This window comes from Haliaeetus albicilla, chromosome 15 (assembly GCF_947461875.1).
Source record: "Haliaeetus albicilla chromosome 15, bHalAlb1.1, whole genome shotgun sequence".
Classification (NCBI taxonomy): Eukaryota; Metazoa; Chordata; class Aves; order Accipitriformes; family Accipitridae; genus Haliaeetus; species Haliaeetus albicilla.
The window spans coordinates 34,425,197-34,453,020 of record NC_091497.1 but is presented as its reverse complement, the minus strand read 5'-3'; the positions used below and the strand labels follow the sequence as shown (position 1 = coordinate 34,453,020).

Sequence of the window (27,824 nt, the reverse complement as noted above, 5' to 3'; positions counted from 1 at the left end):
TGCTGACAAAAGGATTCAATATTGGAACATGGATTTAACATGTGATGCACATTTGATATTGGTGAGAGTTAGCGACTATGTTTGATAATATGAGTATATATTGGAAAGCCTTTTGTTCCCTAATGTGTCTGGTGCCTATAAAACTGGTCTGAGACATCTGGAAAGATTGGGTTTGAGAAATACAGATGGAATATAAGTGGTTCTACAATTAAATAATATGTTCAGCGATCGGGTAATCGCTATGTAGACTTGGAAGTTTCCCTGATGTATTGTTGAGCAAACTGCCTAAAGCACATTTTAACATCAATTTTCTCAGTGTTTTCCATAACTCTGAAACTCATATGGCCCCTTTTTTCCTACCTTCTGGGAATACAAGCTTGGCAATATTACTTAGTTATTCTAATCAGGTAAGTTTTCTTGGCTCTTCATGTTAATCACATCAGACAAGATCACAGCACAGTTTTTGCCTTGCAAAATGAAACAAAGAGTAACACTCTAGAACTGGAATTCATAACCCTTTCTTAAACCCTCTCTATTGTACTTTCTATCTGATGTTTGAATTTATTAACAAACAACCTGCCTCACCCAGATTTAGCAAGCTGTAACACACCCTTTCCCCAACTACTAAAGCAGGTTACTGGGAATTTAATCCAGCAAAATGAATTTTCAGTGCCCTTGAACACTGAGGCCAGGGAAGGTGGACTTTCTGCTAATTCAGTAAGTGTAAACTGTGAGTGCTCTAGGGTAAGAATTTGTTTCAGACATATGTTAAATGCCTTAATATTAAATTAAGAGTGAAATAATTATGTGGTTAGGTTCTGCCAAACAGATCAGAGCCACAGAAGACTCAACACAACAGATACTTCTTGCCCTAAAGCCTTACTCCTTAAACGAGGAAGGCTACAAGGTGGACAACAGGTCTTAGAGCTGGAAAAGAGTACCTTAGTCATAATATTGGTGATTTTTACAGGCAATAAAAAGACATGAGAATATGAAACACATAGAAGTGGCTTGAACAGAAAGGTGATCTGTGCATGACAGGCAAGCAACCACTAATGTGTTTGTTGCATAACAATATGCTTGGTGTTCTAAAAAAAGAAAGAAATCCTAAGAACAAGCCCCACTGTTACTGTCTACCCAGTCCAAACCTGAACAAGAAAAGAAGGAGCGGGTACATGCCTAGGGACATCCAAGAACATCTCATACAGCTGGCATGTGCATGTGTGTACAGCTTTAATGTCAAAAGCAATTTTTACCTTACACTTCAAAACAAAAACCAGGAAGTCAACGTAACTTCTTTAATAGTTACTATCATTTTCTGGCAAAATGACACAAACTTACAGGTGTACATAATACATTATTAAAAACATCACTGCAAAAAATCAAGCAGTAAAGCATCTTCACTACTGTCTAACAGAATATAGTTTATCAGAGGATGCTCTGATGGATAACAACTGCAGACACAATTTCAGAATGGATACAGAGGTTAGACCAAGATACAAGACCTTGTCTATGACAAATACTTTTTTTTTTTTTTAATTTTTATTTTGCTGTTAAAAAGGGAACATAAATACTGCCAAAAGGCAGCACTATTGTTTGGAGGAAGTGCCCCTTCAGAAAAATAATCCAGACCTTGTCCTACATTCCTATAGACTTGTTAGTCTGACAGCCAAGAGGATCTGACATGATTTCTCACCTTCTCAGATGGGTGCACAGTTTAGTACCCCTTCTTTCAGCCCTAGCTCCTTAGCCAGTGTTAGAGAAGTTGCAGGGCACAGCAATTGCCTAAAAGCTTAATAATAGTTTTTATTGGAAGTATTTATCACTTCACGGGAACGCAAAAGCAGTTTTTCAGTTCAGATGCACCTGTCTTAAAGAAGCCTTCTCAAAAGGCAGAATTCATCCAAAGAAAAAGGTTGCCTGCTTCCAATGATACTGAATGATTTCAGAAATCCAGGAGTATCACAACAGCACATAATTCCAACTCCCCTAATCCCAGCAAGAATGTAACAACAGTCTTGCTGCCCAGATTTCCTGCTTTCTTGTTAAAGTGATCATTTTCAATGGAAACATGTCCTGCCCCAAAGTTTAAACTGATTTTCTGCAGGAAGCAACTGCCCTACATTACTGCATATGTACCATACCATATAGGAAATACTCAAACTTGTGCAGCTAATTCTTTCAGGAAAAAATCACAGACACGCCCCCCCCCGTCCCCCCCCCCAATATTCTATATAGCAATAAAGAGGTCTAGTGTTTTACTTCTTAGCAGGGTTTTCATTTTTCTACCACCTTTCCTTAGCCACTTTCCAATTATCTGTAGATCACCTAAATATTTCTTCTTGCCTATATCAATGACAAGGGCAGAGTGCTTCATGAAAGCAAATTCCTAATATTTCTGGCTTTTAATCTGTGTATCTCAGCTCCTTGGGGGAGCCCTACATGCATAAGGGTCAGACAGCTTAGTTGTTTTGCACTTGGTGGTAGATTCCATATTCTCAGACTCCTGTACCTCCTCCTGTAGATCTCCATTGCGTGTAGGTAAATCTGCATTCACTATCAGGAAGTCAGCAAGCGTAAGGAGAATGCTCTTTAAAGGACTGAATATAAAAACGGAGGTCTTGCATCTTTTGCAGGTCTGCCAAGCTGCGAAAATTATGTAATGCTCCTTCCTCTTCCCTAGAAAGCATATATTGTCTTCAAATAAAATACAAGCCCCCATACCAAAGGGAATTCTGGGAGAAGGTTGAAGAAACTATGTACAGAGTTGATACTTTGCTAATTTTTTCCATTTAGGTTTTCTCTCTCACGCACTCATACATCCCAATCAAGTTTTCTATTTTAAAAAAATTAAGTCTTTGAACTTAAACCCACAATACTAAATTATGTAAAACTAGAAAACTTGTGCTTTCCTTTCTCAGCAGCATATTCTCTCTTCTCCAGCTTTTTCCTACTTATGGTTTGAATGCTTTGCAACAAAGGGAGAAAAAAAGCCAAATGGACAATGGTTAACTTCTTCCACACCAGACCATCCTACACTAAATAAGGAATTTAGAGAGATGTAAAACTTTCATCAAACGCAAAGAAAGTTCGGAACACATACAATAATGTCAAGAAGCCAGCTCTGATGAGTTTATCATTGTTATGACACCTAGCAACAAGACTTTGCAAGTATTTTAGAGTTACAGCAGATAATCTGAGATCCACACGTTACTATTCACAATACTGCAATGATGACTTCTAAGCCTAAGCTTCTGTTTTTAGAAGTACAGCTTCATCCAGCACCTTGGATGTTTGGTAAAGCAAAAAACAATATTTAAATCTATCTTGTAATGAAGTGACACTAATAAATCTAGTCTTTTTTTCCCCCCTCCCAGTCCCTTTTTTTCACCTTTTTCTTCTGCTACATGATGTATGTACTGTTTAACATCTGCACACTTCAGCAGCAATGGGCAGTTAGGGTACTCTGCGTCTAGCACAACTTGATCGAGTGGCTGGAACTTTCCTTGCTGCTGAAAATACATCAAAGGGATTAAAAAAAGCATTATTATAATGTTAAGACACATGTACACACTACACATATATAGAAATATATATGCATGCAATGGCCATAGCCTTAAAATAAAGGATTTAAAGAAGAACATATTTTGAATGGTAACACCTCACACATTGAGAAACTGATTACAAAGCAAGCTATAAATATTTATTTCAAACCAGTAAATACCTGCAAAATGCTCAACTCTCCAATTACTGCACTTAAAAGACCAAATTTAAAACAACATGGGGAGAAACTAATGTGAAGTACAGAGGGATTTTTTGGAAGATGACATAAGACACAGTAGTCAGTGTGTGCCAATAGTGTTTTAGACCAAAACTTGTTGGATTAAACTCAGTGTCATAACTTCCATTCAAATTTTACTTTTCCTTCCATAAAGATAAATCTCAAAGGAGCAGGGCAGCTGCTGGAACACAGTATTAACCTTTCACCTCTGCAAAGTCAATTCCAGTTTGGCCAGAGTATGTATATAAAGTGATTTTGGCACAACTTAAATAGCCCCACACATGACAGAACCATCAAACAAATTTTGCCGTTGCCAAACAATGCATAATCATTCAGCACGGTTTGGCACAACTGGCAGCCTTCCCTTTGGAAAGATCCTTCAGCGCATCAGTACAAAGACTCTGAGCTCTCCATCCTCAGAGAGTGCATGGTCTCAGAAGCCAAAGCTGAAGTCATTATATTGGTCAGCATGAAAAAAAACCACTTGGGTATCCTGCTTTCATTATTAATTAATCCTCTTGCTAGACAATCAGAGGCTTAATAAAAGTAACCATTCATTGTTAAATCACAATAAAAACAAGCAAAAAACCAAGAACAACAACAACAAAAACCCAGAAAGGATTTAAAGGTTTTTTCCTCCTGAAAAAGAAAAGGCACAATAACAATGGCAAAAAGAAGGTTATGAGATGCAGAAATAAAGCTGCAGTAAACTGTTTCCTATAGATAACTTACCTGCACAAACCTGCTTGTGTCCCAAAACCAGACAGCTACATTTACGTTATGCAGGGGCACAGAGCCTAAACCAAGAAAGCCTGCTGGATAGGAGATGGCTCTGCTTAGAAGACACATTAAGCAACCCTGCATCACACTATCAAAACCAAAGGATGGTGCAAAGGATGATCCTAAGATACCCAGTGGGTACCTTGATACTCATTAGCTCAAGCCAGAAGTGATGGTCGTACATTTAAGTTGGCCTTGCATGAGGTATCTGCAACACAATCTTCAAGACTTCCCTTTACTGAATATTCTAACTTAGGCAGAGCACTGCAGGAATGCATTTGCCCTGATTTAGGACCCAGAACAGCAATATGCATTTACCTGGCATCATGCCTGGCCTAGAAAACCAGAAAGCCTAGAAAACAATGTACCAAGAAAGTAAATGGCAGTACAGGACTCTCCCCATGCACAGGAACAGCAGCAGTAGCTGTCCTTTACTCAGGCTACCTCAACACTCTACCACATAGACAGAGGAGATTTACTGTTTCCCTAATTTAAGCTTGGTATAAAGCTTTCAAAGGGATGCTGAATTCAAACAGAGCACAGCACCTAGAGAATGAGCTGAACTATTCCTTCTGAAATGACTTCTTACGGGCCACCCACAGAAATACAGAATATGTTTGCACACCCTATACCATAAATAACTTCAAAATAATTACAGAACAATGGGTTACCATTACAATTGTGTAGTGGGACTTTATTTATTCACCACACAAAAATTGTTCTCCTGCATTCTCCACTTGCAATCTAAAGCCAAAAATAGCAAGCAACCTTATAGGAAATGCTCTTACGAGCAAAAACTCTTAGGATGCATGAAGTGAAAGTATTGCCTCCATGAAACAAAAAAACAAGGATCAACATTTACATTTGATTTTATGGCCTTTTCTCCACAGGCAGATTATAAACAATAAATCAATAACTTTGCCTATTCCTTTTGATATACTTCAGAAATTTAAGTGAGGTTTTGCCACACACATGATAAATCAGTTAAGCCATTTATTAATTATCCAACTTTTGGATACTTGATTGTCCCGTTGCTGTTCTATGATACAGCATCTCTGCAAATACTGCTTCTAAAAAGGCAGTGTTACCTTTCAAGTTCAAACTGCCACAGAAATGTTCTTTTTTCCTCCCCCATAGCATCCAAATTCTTCTTTCTTTTTCCCTTCTTTCCCAAAATGACTCATCTACTGATGCCTCAGAAAGGGCACTAGTTTGTTTTACTCTGATGACACCTCATCATTTAAAATTCAATAGTTCTGAGATAGGCTGTCACAAAAGGACAAAAGAGATTCTCTGCTTCTCTCAAAAAGGAGGTGATTAGAGTTTGTTGAGATTGCAAGCTGACTCCTGGAATATACTTTACTGACCAAAAAACTTGATGCAACAAAAATACTTCTAGGGAATTTATCTCTGCTTTAAATGCAAATTAAATTTCCATTATTATGGAACCACCTATTTGTAAAATTAACATAACTTCTGCAGAAAATTAAGTCAGAAATAGTGTTTTCTCCTGAGAATTCCAGTGAAAAAATAAAGCAGGCTTACCTCCTTGTTTGCCTTTATGAGGTAGTAAAGTATCAGAAATAAGGGGTCCATTGGTGTAACAAACAGCAGGCGCCCATCTAAGTGACAGATATGTAAAAGTAAGCTTAGTACCAAGAGGCACAATACATCGACCTTTTTTTTCTTCGGATGTTTTTCAGGAGTGTGGGCGAGAAGAAGAGAATTTTTTTTCAGTAAGTATCCCAATATTTTAATAAATGGGCAGGAAAATAATATTTGTGATTTTATATTAAAAATACAGTGAGAACTCAATTCTCAACCCTGCCAAACCAAACCACAAGCTCCACTGCAGGTCTGCTGCCTTCAAGCACTCTTAGGTTTTTTTCCTTTTACAGGACTGTATTAAAACCAGCAAAATTGAAGCTGCCCTCTATTGGCAGATTTGGGTCTAACAGAAACTTCTTTTAGGATACCAGATAAATCCAGTATACTCCACCTCAAACACTGGGCAAGGCAACACTGTGCTAGCAGAAGAGGTAAGTAGGGCAAGAAAGAATTTCAAGAGCCAGTTAAGTTAGAGCTGCCTCTCATCTGTAAGGGGAGAATCTGCATGCAGTCTCCTAACAGAACAAAATAAATAGATCAGAAAATACGGCTCAGTATGTTGTATTCAAAGTTACACACAAAGGAAGAACTTGGTCTCCCATTGAAACAGACACCTCTGCCCATCTGGAGCTCATTGCAGGACAAAGGCTTAGTCAGGCTTTTTGTATAATTGTAGATAATCGGAAACAATGTAACATCAAGGAAATTCACTAATGAAACCCAATAATTGATGACAATTTGACATTAATTAGCAAACCAAAAGCAAATAAACATACTTTTTTTTGTTTTAAATCACATGATTAAGATAATTAAAGAAAAGAAAATCCTGTTGCGATGGCCCTAAAACTAACAAAAGATGGTGTGGGAAGAACATGGTTTGGACTAAGCTGATACCCAATCTCACATCTGTATTACTAACGTGATGCATTGCGTGAGGCAAAGCAAGCATCAGGACTACTTACAAACATGAAAGCTTTGATAACAAAACTGGGGGGAAAAAAACCACTAGCCACTTTCTGAAAGCTTCCATTTAAATGCTTTCCACTGTACCTCCAGAAAGAATTATTTTTATTAGTTCTAAAGAGTTCAGACTCAGTATAGGTGTATAAAGACCTCTGCAAGACCTCTGCTCTTCTCTGCAGATAAGATAATTTGCCTTAACTGCAAACACACAGCTTTTTTGTGTTGTTCCTCCCCTGACCATTTCAGAGATGCAGCAGCCCTAATATTAAGCAACAATTTTTACCCCTGTATCTTTTAAAGAAAGCTGAGGTGATTCCTTAAGGCAACTGTTTCCCAAGGGCCAAAATAGAGGTTAGAAAGGGAGGGGGAGAATACAATGTGGACATAATCGGGAGCAGGGAGCAGACTCAGTCTTTTGGCTCACCCCCAGTCAGAGCAAGGAAAAGCTCACAGACATACTGCTTGCATTGCTATATGCACCTGCAGAGGATGTTTAAAAGTTAACACACGCTTTGGGATATTACCACTAAAGGCCTATGTCTGGTAGGGTTGCTTTTAGTTATTACTATAAATAGTCTTTTTTTATAGTTAAAAAGGACAAAATAAATATATCTTCATGTCCTGAATTAATACTTATTGCTTGGTCTATGGACTTGCTGGCAGAGAAACACTACTCCAATGACCTCCTTACTGATAAAGGATTGTTAAAGCTGTCACAAGCAGTTGCATAAGTTTCCTCATTCTCAGAAAGGCGAGCTAGGATCAGAGAATGACTGGGATGGTATAGATGAGCACACTTCAGACCAAACACTGAAATGGGACCTTCAGACAGCAGGCCTATCCTGAGATCCCAGCACTCACACAGCAGACTATGGAGGTTATTAAAAGAAAGCAAGACCATACATTCCAACGCTTGGAGCTCTTAACACACCGCTCCGCTTAGCTAGCTAAGGCCTTCCAGCCCTTCTTCCCTCCTGTAGGGTAACACATACTTTACTTACACTGAGGACTTGCTGGTCTGATTGACAAGGCAAGCTAAGTATTTTATGGCACTTCAGTTTAAATACAATTGAATGACTTCCACCCCTCCCCCGCTTCCTCAAAGACAAATGAACATCTGTCTAATTGAGGCTGCCAAAGGCAGCCTTTTAAAGAGAGACCACAAAGCCCCCAGCCCTGGTTAAATCCAGATGGCAAATGAGCGTGTCAGAAGGTGGGGATGTGATGCAGCATGCCTCAAACAACTAGGAAAAACACCTGTAAATTTACTAGAAAATTTACTAGAAGAGAGAGGGAAGGTCTGTGTATGAATATTAGTTACAGTTGGGGGAAGAATATGTTATATTACTCACCTTGTTGAACAGTCTGACCTATAAACCAGGAACGATATTCCTCATGAAAAGCTTTTACTTCAAACAGCTGCTGTGCACCACTATTGAATAAGTAAAGGGTTGCTTCCCCTGTTGAAAAGAAATCTGGTTTGTATTTGTAAGCTTTCACAAAAATCAAAAGAATACCCAATACGACTGAAGAATGTGCCTTATATACATACAGACACACAAACATACACACATTCTACATAAACTCACTACAAAGAAAGCTCAGACAAAGAAAACTATTATATACAGATGTTCATTCACCAGCTCTATAAACCAAACTGAATTTGAATCAATAAATAAGATGTGTGAATAGTTCATCTTACAACACAAAGCCTTTGATCCAAACCCAAATCAAAATCACTCAAGAAATCAGCTTTTGACTATACTGAAGGAGGAAGGTGGGAAACAAGAAAATCCCCTCTACTTCCATCATGTTTGTCTCCAAGATATCAGACTCTGAGTTACAGGAACAAAAGTCTCAAACCTTCAAGTGACAATTTGAAATCTTTTTTTTTTGTGCATCAAAATGGATTGCCAATGACTAAGTACGGGTAGACAAATAAGGTGAACAAGAAAGCTAAAAGAAGTTGCTTTGAGGTGCCCATCAGAATCTTGATAGTTTGGAAGGAAAAGGAAAGCTTTATTTTAGGCCACCCCACAGCACAGCTCTGCCATTTCACAACAGTTCTGCGTTACGATGAAAGGGTGATGAGTATGTTGCAAAGAGGATTGGCATTTTCCGTATCTAAAACAAGAAGTTGCCAAAACTGCAGAAGGGGCCACTGAAATTTGGTCAGCTGAGTCTGTTGGCTGGACTGGTCCTGTCTTGGTTATCAATCCATCTTCAAGAGACAAGAGCAACTATAACATGGCAGTCCTGCTCAAAACAGGTAAATTGCAAAGCTGCACTGGCTTACAGATCATGGGCTGGCTCAAAGAAGTCGCAACGTAAGCCCCTGCAAGCTGACGTCATCCGTCTACAGAGAACCCTAGGTGCGGAGGGAGGCCAGCTAAAATGGCAGACACATCTCTTCCCAAAATGACTGATAATGCATTTTTCCCCCCTTCATCCAAAAGGCTGACCAGATGTTTAACTGGAGGAGAGGAGTGAAGAGTAGATACAAGGGGGAGTAGCGGTTTCAATCATTACCACGTGCTTCTCAACAAGGGTCTATACACCATAGTTTGATCAGCACCAGACGTCAAACTACTCACAGAAGTGCTCACTGAACAACCTAAGACTCCTACCAGTGAGCGCGCTAGCCAAATGCGGTGGTGAGCTATGAAATCCTGGGAAAGGGATAATTCCTATTGCCTAACTCCAGCTCCTTAATTTATTTGCTTATGTTGAAAGGACAATCACCACAGGTTCCCAACAGTGTCATTAGACAGAAACTCTAGGGGATGGAGAGAGAACCTAGGCAGCTTTGCTCACAACTTTACCACTTCAATTAGTTGCTTAAGACTTGTGGTATGGTTATTTCCCTTCTTTTAGTTCAGCACTTTGAAAAATGCTTCTTGTGGTACTTCTGAATTGCAGGCTGAACCCTAGTTTATAGTCTTTGTAAGGGATATAAGTTCTGTCCTTTTTACCTGTCTATAAAAAGGACCATGTACCCTTTTATTTAATAAAGCGGTTAGCATGAATTCTATAGTGTGCTGAGTCCTTCAGCGCATATTTATACAATATCTGGCACCAGCAATTCATCTCTTAGACCAAAATGTAAGGAAAACACATTAATAGGGTGTTCTCAGTCCTTCCATTTTCAGACCCTATACTTATAATAGGCTACATAACTGAAAGTTTATGCAGGTCTATAAATAAGCTCCTGTAAATTCTGAAGGAACACACCCAGGCAATCATTGTACTTCAGGTTTTCCCCAGAAACCTTTCCCAAGATCTCTGATTCTACAAGGTAAACAGATCTCTTCTTCCACAGAGAAAAGCAAATTAGTATCTGTGCTTTCAAAAACATAGCAAATTAGAAAGCCAATATAATACAGCAGGGGGAAAATATCCGTGGCTACATATTCCCACTGTAAATCTGAGCAATCGAAAAAACAGGTATCATGATGAGTAAGTGATTTCACATTCCAGATCTATTGTTTTTAATTATTGTCCTCTTTCAAGAACAAGTAGCAGTTACTATGCTGTGGCATTAAAATGTACCTGGAGACTTTAGTTACAAACATATATAAATGAGCAGTGAATTTCAAAACAAAAACATACAACTTAAATCTACAGAAAACAAATGAGCTAATGAAAAGGAAAAAACACAACATGAAACGTGTTTTTGAAACAAAATGTTAACCCTAACAAAGGCTTACTGCAAGTTTCTGTTGCAGTATGTCATACTCTGATTATTACATTACTCATATAATAATAATCCTCGACAAAAAGAAAAATCTGACTAGAAGAAAGTAACTGTGGGATGGTGGTGTCATTGTATCACCTGCATTTGCTGGTCTTTCCAATGTATTTTGAATTCAAAGTGCCTCATTATCTATTAATGAGAAAGAGACACCACCCCTTGGACCAGTGAAAGAAGAAAATTAGATTTAAAAATGAAAAGGCTCAAAAACCTTGGTAAGTATAACTGATCACTTCTTCTAACTCTGACTATTTTTTTTTATAGCATAAGATGAATGCTATGAAGCCTAAATTTGGATTAAAAAAAAGCCCAGGCTCAACACCCAACACTGTAAGCTCCCCAAAACTAATGCACTTAAAAACAGAACTTAAATTACAACTCTTTTTTGTGCTGCCAGTATTCCTGATGAATAAACAGTTCAACCAATTAAAATTATAAAAGAAATCCTAAATGTTTGCACAGCATTAACTATCTGGCATCACCAGCAGTATCTTTGGCACATAAGACTTACACTATCATCATTATTTCAGCTTGCAAAATATGAATCTTTTGGTGGTGAAGGGAATCAAACAGAACATTAACAGGCTCATGTCACAATTCCAAAACTTGCCTGTGCTTGGATTGCGCAGTTTTGTAAACAAAGGTTCACTGTCAGGTGTCTTAGGGGGGTCAGTAGCAGACTCTGTAAGGGGAGAGGAAAAAGTTATGAACTTGTAAATTATTTCACATTCTGCAATGCTTCTCCAAGACATTCAGAATTAATTGGATTGACACTTTTTGAAAACTCACGTATTTTCTGCATAAAAGTTATATGCCTCAGCCCAAATTCATCCTACCTGATCAAGACACCTAAATTATGATTCCAGACATCCTGGCACTCTCTATCTGTCACAGGAAAGATATGCACCTGGAGATGATTTAGATTTTGAAAACCACTTCCCCCTAGAGAGCCCCAGGCAAGAGAGCTCCTAAGTTTGACATCTCAGTTAAGTGAAATGAACTGATATGTTGCCCTGATTAGTCACAAAGACAATGAGAATGCTTTGGTAAGTTAGGCCAAGCAGAGTGTGGACATTAAAAAGTTAAAAGTGCAAAAGGTAAAATATTTGTGGGAAGAAACAGTGGTCCTCTAAAGCTTTCAGGAAGTCAGATTATGCAGGAATATGGGGCAGGAATTGTCTGAACAGTTGTTGCTTCTGTGAAAAATATGCACACTTGTTTATCTGTTATGTATAATCTTGAAAAATAAAGAGTGCATTTAATTCCCCCCACAGAAAAAAGAAGCTGAGAGAATGCAGCACCTCTGGCTTAAGCCTCTGACAGTTGTTCTCTTTTCTGTGTCTTTAAGCAAAAAAAGACAAAAAACAGAGCCACAAAAGTACGATTTCTCTGTGAAATTAAAAAAAAATTAGAAAGGAAACAGCTCCCACAAGGATGCTGATTCAAGTCTGAAAAACGATCGGTAAGGATCCCCAGTTAATTATATTGTATCCAAGTTCTCTTTGTAGGGAAAGTCTAACTTATATTTATGAAAACAACTTCCCACATCTGAGTGAAGAGCAACATGACAGCATCATCTTTCTTAGCTTGCACACTGCCAGTTCTGTCCCAATTCCTTTCATATAGGCATTCATCAGAGCAAGGAAAATTACTAAAGCATTTCACATACATAACCAGTATCCAGACCCCAGAGAATGGACTGACAGGGATCAGGCTGACGTTTGCATTACGGTGCTGCTGAGGAAAGCAGAGAGGAGCAGCAGAGGTGGGCTGCACAGCTATTCACAAGGGAGGCTGTTGGAGAGAACAGAAGTGCCACATCATCCTTCCCTTTTCAGTTGCATCCAGGAGGTTTGCAGAGAGGGAGATAGCACATTTCTTTTCTATGGAAAACAGGCAAGTAGGAACCTCAAGTACAACCAAAAATAGCTGTCCTCCACTCTGGCTGAAAGCCTATCCCCAACACATCTAGAATGGAAAGGTGGACTCACAGGCTCTTCATAGGCACCTCAGTGGCAAAAAGCACCCCAAACAACCCTCATCTTTCACATCCACTCCTGGTTATTCAGTTGTGTCACAAACAGAAATTGCCCAGATAAAGACATAAGCAGGGCTTAAAAAGCAAGTGTGTTTTGTGATAAAGTGTTGGAGGATAATAGTTCTCAGAGTGGGTCGGAGAATTTACAGCCATTTTCTTCCCCTGAATTTTTAGCAGAGTCTTCAGGTGGCTTGAAAAAGTGCTTTTAAAAGTTTCAATATAAGTTGAGGGGTTTTAATGGAAAAAGTCCGTATTTGCTAACCAGACTTGCTTCATATGCTGATACATAAACACACACGGTTGTCAAGCTACATTTGCCCTGGCAAAGGCAAACTTCAAATTTCTAGAGCTGTGTATATTTCAATTCTTGACCACAGTTTAACATTAGTGTATTTTTTGTTACTTTTAAAAGACTACAGTGATTAATGACAGTGAAAGAAACACACTGCATGTGTTTACTTTGATGTGTTTCACATGAACATGTTAAAATATACACACTAAATGTGAGTTTCAAAATTTAAAACAAAAAGCAAAACAAAAAAAACCCCAAAGGAACTTTTAGCGCTCACTTGCTCTGCTTTCTTCATGTACAGATTTATGAACACTGGGAATGAGTCCAGCTGAGCCCTAAGTTGCATCTTGTATAATGTGAACAATTAAGTAGACAATCATTCCTAATGTAGCTGTTTTTAATGAAGTTCACATCTTTATTTAGTAGGTATGTTCTTTTCCTAACCTTCTAGTAAAACACTGAATTTATCCATCCCCGCTAAGCCTGGGAGACACCTGCAGTGTAACAAACCCAAGGGATACAGTGTCCCATCTCTTCCCCATCAACACTCTGCCTTCCTCACCCAGACAACTGCTCTCTATCACTAAGGCCTGCCCCACGCTATCTCAGGCTCAGCACCCTCTGCTGTGCCCCTTCGTATATGCAGCCTGGCCCCGCAGCTGCCTTGGCTCAGCCAGTAGCTCTTCCCCATGTGAAGAGAAGCACAGCTCTGCCCATTTAGTTCTTTGGTCCTCCCCAAGCTCTGTGGGGTTCACCACTGCACAGAGGACAGCAGTGGTCGTGCAATAGTCCAAGTTGCAGCCTTCAGTCCCAGTATCTCATGCTGATGGGATCAGAGTATACGTCACATCCTCCGCACAGCTGCCACAGAAGATGGATGGTTTGCCAGAAGGGACACGCACACACAAGAAAAAGGGAAGGAGTGGGCAAAGGCAAAAGTGGTTTCTCTGAATTTCTTTTACCTTCAGTTTCCTCAAAATGTAGGCAATACTCCACTCCATTTCCAGGGGCACCTGAAGTATATTTTTGTTACAGATTGGCTCTACTAGGATGTCAAGTTGGCAGATAAAAAGAGGCAATTGGGAGAATGCCTGCTTGGAAAACTGGATGCAATATTAACGTGGCCTTAAGGGCGAAGAAGGCCCTATTTATCTGAATTTAAACACTTCATGACTAGGAAAATGCTGAGCAAGGGATTTTTGAAGTTAGGTGTCCAAACCTAACTTGTGTGTGTTCTGGCCTTTAGCCAGGAAAGGTAACTGGTTTTCTTTAATGTCATTACATTTATCAGTCCTTGTATTTGAGCAAGGATCTCTTACAGCTAAATAAAGACAGACTTCTTAAAAAGCAGTACTATAGCAATTTTCTAGCAAAACTAAGAGTTAAACTGGGTCTTTTTTTTTTTTTTTTAGTTTTAAGGTTCGCATCCAGATAAGAAATAATCTTACAAAAAATAACCAGACAAAAGGGACATTACAGGAAGAGCTTTTTTGTTAAATCCTAAAGGAAAACATCAGATGATTGCCACTATGCTTACTACAACAGTTTCCATAGCTCACCCCTGAGAAGTGTGTTCATCTACAAGAACAACAAGTGAGAGAGGTAAGACCTTTCTGACTATTATACTCTCTACCAACTGTCTTGCAGCTGTAAGCTGCAGGTAACACACAGTCGGTACAGGTCAACTTAATAACAGATGTGCCAGTACAGCATGCTATTCTCCTAGGACAACATTCATTCCAAGGATACAAAAAACTGATACAGGGGTACATACGGGCTCAATTAATCATGTCCCAAGGAGGCATCTCAATTAGCAAGCCACTCTCTAAATTGCCAGGGAAGACAGATGACAGGCACTTCCAGGAGGCAGCTGAACCCACCTAAAGCCTAAACCCACCTGTATCATCCCCTGCAAGCATATGCCTCTGTCTCCATTGAGCTTACGGACACCTCCAGCAACACGGAATGAATCCGGATACAGTACCGCTACAGCTATACCAGAGGAGGGAGTTCTGAGGCAAGCACAATGCAGGACAATTAAAAACCAACACTGGGCTGATAAGTATGTCTACCTTGCTTAAGTTATAGTCTACTGTTCATTCACTATTAACCAAATCACACAAGTCCATCTAAAAATGTGGGCGATATATCCATCAGTTGTATTGGAGTCTACAGACGGAACCTCAGAGTCCTGAAGCCGAGTGAAAGAGACTATAAAAGCTTAAACAAAGCTTTCCATTACAGAAAAGGAGAAAAGCCTATCGTATTTCGTGGAGGTCAGACACACAACCAGGCAAATTCTATAAAAAATATAAACAGAACAAAGTGAAAATGAACCAGCTGTCAAAGGACTTCTGGCAATAACTTCTTCCACAATGGATAGATATGAGGCACTAATGAATCTGGCCATTAAAAAAGAGAGTGTTAGCTGGTACAGCAACATGAATAAATTGGAAAAGAACATAAAAACTCCCACTAAGATCTATGAAAATGTTACGGATGATGCAAGGTCTATTCACCTTTTTTTTTTTAAAAAATTGCTTATAGAATACTATATATAACAGACTAATATCAAGTTATATGGAATTCCCATGCAAAAAGCTGCCAGCCAAGCAAGCAAGAAGGCTGTAAATATCTGTCAATTGCGTAAGAGGAAAAAACCCTCTGAGAGCACAAATTTCCCTACCACCATCACCCTGCAAAAAAACAGGATTATTTAAAAGTCTGGAAATATAAAGTTAAGATTTCATTTAAAAACAGATATTAAACCATACGTCACCTACACAAGTCTTTTCCATTCCCTTCTTAACTTCTAACCATGCACGAAAGGTGTGTCAGATGGAGACATTATGATGGAGCCCATTAAATGGACATTTTATGGAAGACTTTAAACTATGTAGCCTAAGGGCACACAGATATGTTAGATCTAATAATCATTTTATTTATGTTCTTTTTAGAATCAGTCAACCCTGAAGTAAGTGGTTTTAATTCAGTGCCTGTGTCCTCTGTCCTGCAGCATGCCCTGAAAAAAGCCCAGTGAAAATTAGTTAATAAATCCAGTACTTTGTATCACCCAAACTTTTGACAATTTTCTAGGTTACAAGGTAATTAACTATTAGCATAATGAATGAATTCAGGTATGCACAGACTAAGGATACAGTTTCATGAATGGCTTCAAATGACCAAAGATCACAGGCTATTGAAAAGCATGGTCCTGAGATCCCCACCTCTGCTCCCTCCCTGTTGCACATCTCTGCTTTCTTTCCATTCAAGCTAGCAACCTCGTGGCCACACAGCATGGCGGCTCAGTTCACTGATCCAGCTGAGAAATAACCAGTCAGAAAAAAGAAGTATTAATTTTCACCCAGATCAGTAAGCTATTCTCTCACCAAATAGTTACACGATCACCGGAACAAGAGGACAGAACCCACAGCAGGAGATGGCACAGAATATAACCTACTCTCTATGTGACACTGGGGGTCTTTGACCACTGTAAGCTAATTAGAAAACTAGATCGTATGTGACCTTACAGAGGTGGGAAAGCAAGAGATGAGCCACAAGACTACACTGTTGTTTCTGTGGCTCACAATACTCTCAGGGGAGTACTAAATGGCACACAGCTCGATTTACCTCTGCAAACAGCCTCTTTTGCAGGTGCTTAGATATAAGGTATGGCTTTGCACTTGCACACACTTGATTTTTGGAAATATCTTCTTAGTTGTTACACAGTTACATTAACTTGATGTTACCTCACCACCTTACCCTCTCCTTGACCATACATAGTAGTACTAGTTTCAGTAAAGGGACTTTTGCCATGCCTGTTGTAAAAGATAGAATGGTTATCAGACTGGTAACCACAGCATTTATTATTTGGTGCCCTAAGGAAATAACGTTTAATGTGACATAATTTACAGCCCTTAAAGTCTTTCTGGCTCCCACTTTACCTGAAAATCCTATGATGAAACACAATGACACCTAAAAATGGCACTGTCTTCTATCTTGAGCAAAACTTCACATGCAAATGCTACTTGATGGTTTGAGTGGTCTTTTGCTCCAGTACAGAGCTATGTAATACAGCTAAATATTAAGACTTCTGCCTGAGAGCATCTTTTGGCTTCCTGTTATGCTGGCACAGTTCACTTCTTAGGCCAAAAAACCATGTTTGTGGACTCACTGGCAGCAATGGACAGTACCAATTCATCCGTTATTGAAATCTAGATGCTAGCAGATCATGCAGGGGTTTGAGCCGAATGAAGGAGAGGTCAATCTTGAGAAGTTCAAGAACAGGTTATCACTTGAAAGGATAAAAACTTCATACTTCCCTTTGCAATATTTATAGGGTCAGCACTGGTGCAGCTGTATTACTGGCTGAATCAGCCCTATTTCCATGCACAGAGAGGCCTAAGTTGGCATAAGTTGGTCTCTTCCAAGCCAGATGGCAGAAAGCAGAAGTAGGAGATGGTGTTACACATTAAAACATCTCTTTTCAGTTACTTTATTTGCTATGCTTCCTTCTGGCTCCTTAGCTTGCCAGTTATATCTGCTTTATACACAGCTGAGCTCAGTATGCCTTTTAAGAGATGACATATAAGAAATGGTGCAAATTACCTGCAGGCAGAAGGCTTTGTTCAGGAGATGCAAATGCCTATTTAGGGGGAGGTTAAGTAAAATACGCCCACAGAGTGCTAACTTCTAAAATAAGCAGATTCACATTCACCTTACTGAAAACGTGTATAAATACATGCATATATTTTATATAATCTTTCTACTGTTTTAAGTCAGCTGTTATAATACTTACATATTTGTTTATTGTAAACACTATTTCCAAGTTGTTTATCTCAATTATTCTGGAAGTTTTAATGTTCAAGTATCCTGCTCAATTTTGACATTCATTTGACATTCAACTTCTGAATCAAGCTCCCTAACAGCTCAGCAGTGTGGTCTATTTTGCAGCAGATAAATCGACCTGGTTTTTAAATGCTGAATAAAAGCATGTATCAAAGCATTAAGTGCAAGGTGTGAGAATGGAAAAAAAATAAAAATAAAACCTACCTACTTCAGATTTTAAAGCAAACTACTTTTATGCATTAAGTATTCCACAGCTTCTTTTGCTATGACATCTTCTCTCAATATGGCCCAAAATTTTCAAGTCAAATGCTTCCTTTGTTGTTGCACAGAGACAAAAGTTGCTTAGTCTCATTTGAAAGAACGAAGGATTAATTTAATGTGTGCTGATGCCCTATGGTTTGGCACAGTCCATTTATTTCTGCCTTCATCTGACTTTTGGCATATATGAGATTTGTTCAAACAGCTTGCCAAGTCTAATGTGAAACTGCTCCTTTTATTTTTAAATAAGTAATTCCTAAAAATAATAGGATTGTTAAATTTCCCTCCCCCCTTGCAATCCTTCCAGTGCTATTCATATGGCAGTTCCCATAAAACAATAAAAAAGCTAATCAATTTACTGTTTAAGAAAACAGCAGACTGAAAAAATGTAGTCAACTAAACTTGTCTAGTTCAGAAAACTAAAGGTTGAAAATAATTTTCAGCTTGCAGCTAAGCCCTACTTTTTCTCCTAATACAGACAAACACAGAACAAATTAAATATAGCAGTCTTAACTTTAGGTGTAGAGTGGAACACCAGACTTAGAAAACTGCCTTCAATTCCTAACCTCTTTGCTAAAACCAGTGAAGGATATAAATAGTTCCAGTTCTGACATAACACCTATCTCTGAGAAAGTGTACTGAAGAGACTGCCCTTCACACCCATCCTGTTAAGCAGCTAGTGTGATTTTGGTTGCTATTGGTAAGCCCAGTTTGAAGCCATTACGTAAGAATGTTTATTCTTATTATTAAAGCCCAGATCAGATCTATGTCACGCACAGTGACTTTATCGCAGTATTTGAGGGTTTTCCAGGGCTCTGCCCTTAGAACCCTACAATTAGGTGGGGTCTCAGTATTATTTCTCTCTCTAGAACATAATTTCTAGTTCTTATGATTTTCAGAGAAAACATTAAAAATGGTAGTTCCATGGGCCCAGCTCACAAAGCAAATTAGAAATTTCCTGTATTCACATAAAAAAAATAAATCTCATCTGTTCAGGTAATAGGATTTTACAAAAATGTATATGAATATGCAGTAAACACAGACAGACTCTCCTCTACTAAAGCACATCATTAGCAACTTTCTAGCTGTGAGATGGCTAGATTTTAATCCTCAGGAGCTACTTCTTTTCCTTTGTACCTGTTCAGTAGCTAGACTAATACAACAAGAAGCCTGTATAGGAAGCTCTACGTTCTCAAGGGTAAAGCGGGGCTTAGGTACAAGGGTAACATAACATCCCTGATTATCCAGCTACTATGAGAAATGCAGAAAAGCACAATCTGGAAACTCAGCCACCCACCAATGAAGTCCATGTGGGTCCTTCAGGACTTAGCACTTTGGTGTCTCTGTACCATGATTCCTCCAGAACTCCAAACTCGGGAGGTCTTCTTAACCATCGACATCAACTACCCTGCACAAAGCAAGTTCAGATCCGGATTTCCAGCCAAGCTAATAAAACCCCCTGGAACATGGAGCACAGCACAGAAACACCCAAGTGGGTCTGCACAGAGCCAGCTTGGGTCCATCAGGACTTATATAGTTCAGACACTGTCTGAAAGCAGCTGCACTGCAAAGCTGGTCCTGGAAACAGCAGAGATGTGTTAACATGGCACAACACTTGAATTAATAAACTGTTAGTGCTGAGCTGAGTCTGCTCTAGGCCAAATCTGGTGCCTGTATATCCACAGCATAGTTAATCTGCAACTGGAGAAACCACCCAAAGAATTGACTCTATTTTCGAGCCCAGCGTGCACAGCTCTACCCCTATCCACATGCCCAAGTTTTCTGTCCTCATCACCTCCCTCCATATGACCAATCCCTCCATCTACCCTCTTCCTGTTTGTTCATCATTTTCTTTCTTGACTATTCACATCCATTTCTCAACCTTCCTCTAAATGTCCATGACAAGGCTGCACAATGTACACCAGCAGCTTCCAGCCTTTCAGGAGTGATTAATATGGTTACCACCTTCCCCTCATCCTACCTTCTCCACCAGACCAACACTTCCTAACTCCTCTCCCCCTGACTTCTGGCTTCCCCTTTGTCCTGCCCTTGGTGTTTCAATCCCTAACAGAGGGACAATTATGCTTATAGAAACAAAGCTAAAAGATGATTGTATTGGCATATCAAATCATCCCGCCTCCATGGAAAAAAGTAAGTATCAGCAGAAACACCACCACAAGAGCTCTCACCAGGACAAGGGCAGGCTACCATTTCTAAAGGTAAAATGTGCTACCTCACCTAGAAGTTGCTTACCAGCCAGCCCAGGCATGACTGCCTGAGGCTCTCCTTTCCCCTTCCTACTCAGACTTCCCTTGTGTGACTCTCCCATGCCAAACCGCCTCAGTGTCTTGGTGTGGCAAAGGGCTGGTGAGAGCAAAGACTGTCATCAGGCTGCTGCTAAGATCAGTGAATGAGGAAAGAATGCCATAGGAAAGAATGAGGGTAAGCAAAGACTGATTGAAATGAAGCACAGGGTGACTGGCCTGCTGACTGAACATCAACTCTGCCCCTCAGCTCAGGCAACTCTGCTCCCCCTTCTTACCTTCACCCACCTCTACAATCCACGTCAAATACCTGCTGAGTTGTGTGGTTTGTAGCTCTGTCCTATGATGTGTAGGCACGAGATGGACACTAATGATCAAAGTTTTACAGTACTGGAAATAAAATGGTGAAGTTAACCACTTGCAACAGAAAGTGACAGAGTCTGGCCCTCTAGAGCAGTTCAAGTGGGCCGGGATAACACACATCATTGGTGAAACCACCACTCCAACTGCATTACTCCTCTAGCCATAACCATGACTTCAACAAAGAACATGGGCAGTTCTACCTGACAGAGGAGATTCCTTGTTTCTGAGCTGTTTCCAGAACACTGAAATCAATATAAAAATTAAGAAATCAGAAACAAAATTGAAATTTATCTCCTCAGTCATCAAACATGCTTTGAACAGCAGAGCAGCAATCTACTGTCTATGCAATATAACCTAGTGTATAAATGTGTACTGAAACAAGGAAATTAGTAATAATTTTATAACCTTTAATACTAAAGCAGACAAGCATACTCTGCTCACTTTCTACAGCAATTAGAAAATGAAATCTGCCTACTTTTTAGCTGCTGTGTTCCAGATATCAACCTGGTGCTGTCAGTGCTGAAGTCCAAATAAGAAAGAATCTCACCTTTCTCTTACATGCGCTTTTTACGCAGTTAAGTGTTTCTATATGTCACATAAGCAGCAAAACCCCAGTCAAGAGACTTGTGCAAAATCAGACAGATTCTCAGAATGACATAGTAACTAAAGAATCAGAGCAACACATGCATCATCATTCAGAACTCCAGCCATATCTTCACCTTGTTCTAGGAAGCTACTGTTGAACCTCTAACAGTCTGAATGATTGAAAAATATTGATACTTAAGAAATTAAGTTTCAGTTCTCATTGGTTTACTTCTATACTTCTGACAGACTTCATTCTTTTTTAGACTAAGATATCTAGTCCCTCTGCAAAACTAGTCACCATCTCCATCCACACAGGAACTTTTAAGATGTCACAATCAAAGCAAGAGGAATGGCATATATCCAAGTGGAGATGTTATAAGGTTGCGTAGGATGGTATACATTATCAATCTTACAGGCTGCTCTAGGAGTCAGACTACCCACGTGAGTAGTTAAAACTAACTTAAGCACTTGAAAACAGGACCTTAGAAAGTGCCTTTATTACAAGAAAAGTTTTGGAGCTTCTTGGATAGCATTAAAACACACCTTGCTCCTTCCTCCCACTATGCACAGGATAATGGCCACAGATACAAGAAGATAAATAGGCTATTTACACCTAGGTGTTGGTAGACTTATTAACAAATGGTATTAAATTCATATCCAGAACTAGATCCTGCAATTATTTACATGAGTCGTTTTTATGCATGTATGCAGCATAATGCCATGTGGGTATTATGAAGATACAGATTGCCATATGAATAAAATTTAAGATACTCAAAGAAAAAGCATGTTTTGTTATAAATCCAACTGCATCCATCTTCACTCCTAAAAGTAATCAGGTCTTCCTACTACAAATTCTGCTAAATGACCAATGAAGAACTTCTGAGATCCATTCAACAAAACAGTTAAGAAATACAAAACTTTGAAAAGTGACAGACATTAACTTTAAAAATCTCTTTTCTGAAAAGAAAAAAGAAAAAAGTTAAAACCAAACTAAAATCATTAAATCTATTTCATTTCAGAAGTCCTGTTCATAGGATTGGAAAGTCTCATCAGCCATGGAGTTCCGACATTATCAGTCACAGACTTTTTTTAAAATCACTATGTGCTTTGAGGTTCTACTAAGGCTTAATAAACTTTCTTACAGGTCTGGAGTACTATATAAATTTTGTCAGAGCTGTGCTGGCATAATTGGTAATGCAAACTGTCTGGCTTCATGAAAGTTACAAGCTCTGGCTCCAATCCTGCAAACACTTACTGAAAAATTTAACTTACTGCACAGAACTGACTACTCATGCATAAGTTAAGCATATTTGTAAATATTTGCACAGTACGGACATCTGTTGGCATAGCCAGTCATCTGATACACAAGATTCAGCTTTAAATCCTAGTCTGCAGAGAGTCAATATTAAAAAACGGAATTCCTCAGTTATACATTCCTTTCTTAGGCATCAGGCATGTCAGATACCAAAGGGTGGGATTGAAAAGTTAAAACCAGAGGAAGAGAGGAATCAGTGAGATCAAAACAATTGGTTCTGTTTCTCATGTAACTAGAGAAGCCTGGTTCCTCACAGATGCATGTCTTAAGACTGAACTCCTGCCTTGTTTTCACCCTCTGCTGAACTAAGCTCTTGCTATACCTTTCCTTCAGTGATGCCATTTATAGCATTTCTCACATCATTGCCAATATTTTCACAAAGCTCATAAAATTACTCCAAAGAGCTCCTCCTTTTTGGATCAATCAGGTTTGGTTGAAATTAACACCCAAAAGTTTTGGGTGGGGTAAGAAATAGGCACAGTATGAAGTTGACCCACAGAGAATTGTGGAAGTTGCACTTCATTAGGAAATCAAACTGAAAAAAAAAAAGCAGTTACAAAATGCCTCCTTCCCCTTAGTGTCTTGGAGTTTGAGCACATCCTATTTCACTCATCCTCTTTTAACACAAAAACCTTTTGTCATCTATGAATTTAAAATTCTAAAACCTGATACTAGGCAGAAATAAATGTAAAGGGGGAAAGGCACCTTCCCATTTATTCAGTGCTAAGTGAGAGAAACTAAGCCTACATAGTGTTTAAGGCCTTGTGTATATATTGCATCTGCAGAGCTGCCATGTGGAGGTCTACTTCTTCAGCCTGTTAAGGAGGAAGAGCCGAGGAGATCTCACTCTGGCTTAGGACTTACGGTTTCCAAGGAGTTTGTTTTAAAGCTGAGGCTTAGGGCACTAAACCGTTTCCTTCAAAAAATGCAGGAATGGACTAAGGGGATGGAGGCAAGGTGGGCTGCCAGCAGCAGGGAGACGATGGCGAGGCTCCATCAGGGACCTCGCTGACAAGACCTCTCTTCTACAGCTCCTCTCCCCAGGGCTCAAAACGCTGTTTGCAAACCAGGGGGGGAAGCTGACCTTTGGAAAACCCTAATGACACACCAAACCAAAATGCAGTGAGGGAAACAGGGTCCCTGGAGAGGAGAGAGGGAGGTACTCTGTAGGGCCTTGTGTAAACCTGTGTCTCAAAACGTCCTTACCACACCAGGGCTGGGGCTAGCCGCACACAGCAGCCCAGTGACCTGCCCCAGCCCTCAGAGAAAGGCACCCGTGTCTCCTGCCCGAGCGACGGCCCAGCCCCGCCGCGATGCGGGCGAGCACCGCCGGGGCCAGTCAGCGGGGCGCGGTGGAGAACGAGAGATCGGCGCTGCGGCAGAGCCTGTCCCACCTCGGAGCCCCGCTGGGTTACCTGGTGCAATGAGCACCCACTGGCCTGGGTGCCCGTCCGCGGCATGCTGCTTCGCTCCGTGCATGCTCCGTAGGCCCCGACCGCCGCCGCTCCCGCCGCCGCCGCCGCCGCCGCCGCCACAACATGGCGGCCGGGGCGGAGCCGCCGCGGGGCGGGGGGGGGGGCGGAAGAAGAGAGGTGGGAAGAGTCGCCGCGCGCCCCCGCAAGCCCCGCGCCTGGCGGCAGGACGGCGCCACCCCGCGGGCGGGAGGGGGGGGGCGGGTGGCAGCCAGGGCCCTGAGATAGCTAGAGCGGCGCTGCCGCTGCCCCTCTTCTCCCCCCCCTCCCACGGGGAGGGAATGGTACAGGCCATTGCGGGCGGGACAGGGAGCGGCGAAGTCTCTCCTCTCCCCTCACCTCAGCCCGCCCGCGCTCTGGAGGCGGCTGGGCCTGAGGGGCTGGAGGGAGGCGGTCTGCTGCGGACCCCCTTTCCCCTCTGGGGAGCGGACAGGCAATAGGGCTGCTTTCCCACACACGTCTATCCCCTCCCACCTCACACCCTGAGGGCTGGCAGGCAAAGGCTTCCTTTCACGCCTGTCCCATCGCAGGGGACCAAACGGAGGGGTCTGTGGTAGACGGTGGGGCGGCCGTAGCTGAGCAGTGCCTGCCACTGCCCCGTCGCCGCCAACCCCTGGCAGGAGGCAGCACCCCTGCCCAAGGCTTTGTCTTGGGAGGGGCACAGCTTCGATTAGGCACGATGAGTTTGGATCTAAGGGCAGAACCGTAGGGCCACGGAAGTGGTTAACGGATTTGAGCATCTGACGTGAGGAAAGGCCCAAAGCTGCGGCTGATCAGCCTGGAGAAGGGAAGGCTCGGAGCAGGGGATCTTAATCCATGTACGTAAATACCTCATGGGGGGAGTAAAGACGATGGAGCCAAGCTCTTCTCAGTGGTGCCAAGGGCTGACAGGGCTCAAGGCGAAGGGACAAACTGAAACGGAGGAAATTCCATTTAAGTGTAAGAAAAAATGCCTTTAGTGTGCGGGTGGTGGAACACTGGAGAAGGTTGTCCTGAAGGACCCCAGAGTCTTCATCCGTGGAGATGTTAAAATTCCAACTAGACACTGCCCTGAGCACCTGCTGTAGCAGGCCCAGCCCTGAGCAGGGAGCTGGACTAGGCCCTCTCCAGAGGCACCTGCCAGCCTCTGCCATTCTGTGGAACTTTGGTCCTCTGAGGCTGGGCATGGGCAGAGCCAGAGTCCCCTCGTAACAATCATCCTCCCCAGTGCATAATATGATCCTGTTAAATAGGTCCTGTACCTACAGATCACACCAAGGAGCCATAGTCACAAAATAAGATCCACGCTTACGCATATTTTCATGCGTATGTACATAAACTTAGCTTTACCAATGCAAGAATGGGTTGACGGCCACCATCCCAGAGTTCTGGGGGCCAAATATCACATGTTATCAAAAGTATTAAAGTATACATATCGCTCGTAAATCTCAGAGATATGAAACAAATATTAAAAGTATATTAATGTCTATGTCCCAAAACAGAGCAGAACTAACCAAGGCTAACATATGCAAAACAGCTGAGTTGATGTAAGGCTGAAAAAAAAAATTCCTGAAGTTTGAGCATATATATTCATAACTCTGAGATTACATTAATCTAAATTTGTTTTATTTTAATTTTCCTGATTTTTTTTCCCTGCTTGAAGTAGGACAAGATCTAAGCACCAAAGACCACACCGCATCATGTGCTTTGAAGCAGTTCCCACTGAAATCACTTGCTTTCAAGGTGACTGCAATTTGCTGTAGCACACGCCTGGATTGCAACCTTCCCTGGCAGGTCTTCTAAAACCCTCCTCAGTACTTGTGTTAGCAAAGAAAGAGGCTCCCAACTGTCATGCTTTATTCCGTACAAGAGCGCTGGAAGAGCAGAATAGAGCTGGTTGCTGCGGTTGAAACCTTCCTAGAAGGAAAGCCTTCCATATGGAGAAAAGGTTCTCCATAAATAACAACATTGATTTGGCCTCCAGTCCTGAAAATGACGCCTCGCAGGCTGTTGTATACCGCTGAGCTTAACAGAGCTCTGGAAGAGCTGGGAATCCCACCCTGCCAGCCTCCAGATGCAGTGTGTGTCAGGGTCAAGTCTAGAGGCATAACCTGCAGTTGTTCCAGACATCCTATTTCCTCTCTGACTGTGGCGTGTGATGGAAATGTTATAGAAAATGTTGCTGCGCATTTCAAAACTGACTTATTAAGCTCACATTTTTCAAAGCACCGATCCATCCTTATTTAGGCAGCTGGTAAGCAAGCTAATTTTCAGAGGTGCTGAGTACTCCTAACATCAATTGAACTGAATGGACGTTCCAGCTGTTCACTTCTTTTTTTGATTTATGAACATCTCCCACTATGTCTAGATGCATATTGGCCTTGGGATCTATAATGTCCTTTTCCAGGAACTTACAGATAGAAATGTGTTTCTCAGATACTTCAAAATGCCCCAAACGGAAATTCTCAAATGGGCCTGAATAAGGCTCTAGAATGACATCAGTTTTGGAAGAAAAATAGTGCAGTAATTTATACATATTAAATATTTAAAACTTTCTGTTGTTACGCACATTTGAGATATACTGTCTGTCTTTATAAACAAAGGACATACTATATCATTATAAACAACAGATATACTAATTAGGGATTTCTGTCAGGAGCTGATCATACTAAAATCTTATTTGCTTAAGAATTAAATACTTTCCGTCCAGGCTTGCCAACACTTTTAAACCTTAGCGATATCTCCCAGAAAGAAAATGCTGAAGTTTAAAACACTAGACTGATCTGACCTGCTGTGGTGATATCATTGTAAATACTCAAATCTTAATTTTACACACATGGGTGTTCTCATTGGGGTCCGTATGACTCATCACATCCAGAAAGCTAAATGCATGCAATATGGGACTGCATCCTATCTGAGGACAATCGTTTTCCACATTTCCGAGCCATTTGATCTGCATTCAGACTTCACCTGCATGCTGTCCACTCATTCATTTCTGCTAGGGCTGCTTCTCATAATCCAAACGTCTGTGCAAATGCAAGCATCCCTTTTTGCCAAACAAAAATGACTTACTTTCTGCTGCCAAAGAAACACTACCTTTTTCCACCTTCGGCTGCAGAATTTAACCCTTCCTCCTCGCCCCGCCCCCCCCCCCCCCCCCCCCCCGAGCTCTAAGTGAATCAACTTTTAAATCTTGCTCAGAGCAAGAAACAAAACAATGTTTAGAAAAAAGTGTGATTCATTGTTAACTCAAGGTTGTAATTTAAAAGACAAAAATGTTTCCACTTATGATTATGTTTCATTTTACACTGTTTCAACAAACAAACTCTATTTATGGGCAAGTTTTCTATTTTATGCTTCAGTGGTTCAAACGATTACATGCATAACTTTAAATCCATTGATCTGCACATTTAAGGGTCAGCTGTATGTATGCAAGCGTTACATTTCATCCCAGTAAAAGGCCTATTGATACATGTAACTTTAGCTGATGTACCAGGATACTTAGAACTCATTTTAAGTCACCTGGT

The 27,824-nt window shown here is 40.8% G+C and overlaps 1 protein-coding gene across 2 annotated transcripts in view; it reads right to left on the bottom strand.

Moving 5' to 3' along the window:
• The window catches only part of RNASEH2B (ribonuclease H2 subunit B), a 39,260-nt gene extending 14,780 nt beyond the window's left edge, over positions 1-24,480 (bottom strand). The window contains exons 1-5 of one of the 2 annotated variants that reach the window (XM_069802745.1): positions 24,262-24,480; positions 11,494-11,565; positions 8,485-8,592; positions 6,107-6,183; positions 3,392-3,509 (exon numbers count right to left, since the gene is read on the bottom strand). In XM_069802745.1, coding sequence (XP_069658846.1) covers positions 3,392-3,509; positions 6,107-6,183; positions 8,485-8,592; positions 11,494-11,565; positions 24,262-24,325 — 439 coding nt within the window. In that variant the 5' untranslated portion in view covers positions 24,326-24,480. Of the gene's footprint in view, positions 1-3,391; positions 3,513-6,106; positions 6,184-8,484; positions 8,593-11,493; positions 11,566-24,261 lie in introns of both variants that reach the window. The other variant, XM_069802744.1, reaches the window with a different exon arrangement.
• Positions 24,481-27,824: the final 3,344 nt, after the last annotated feature.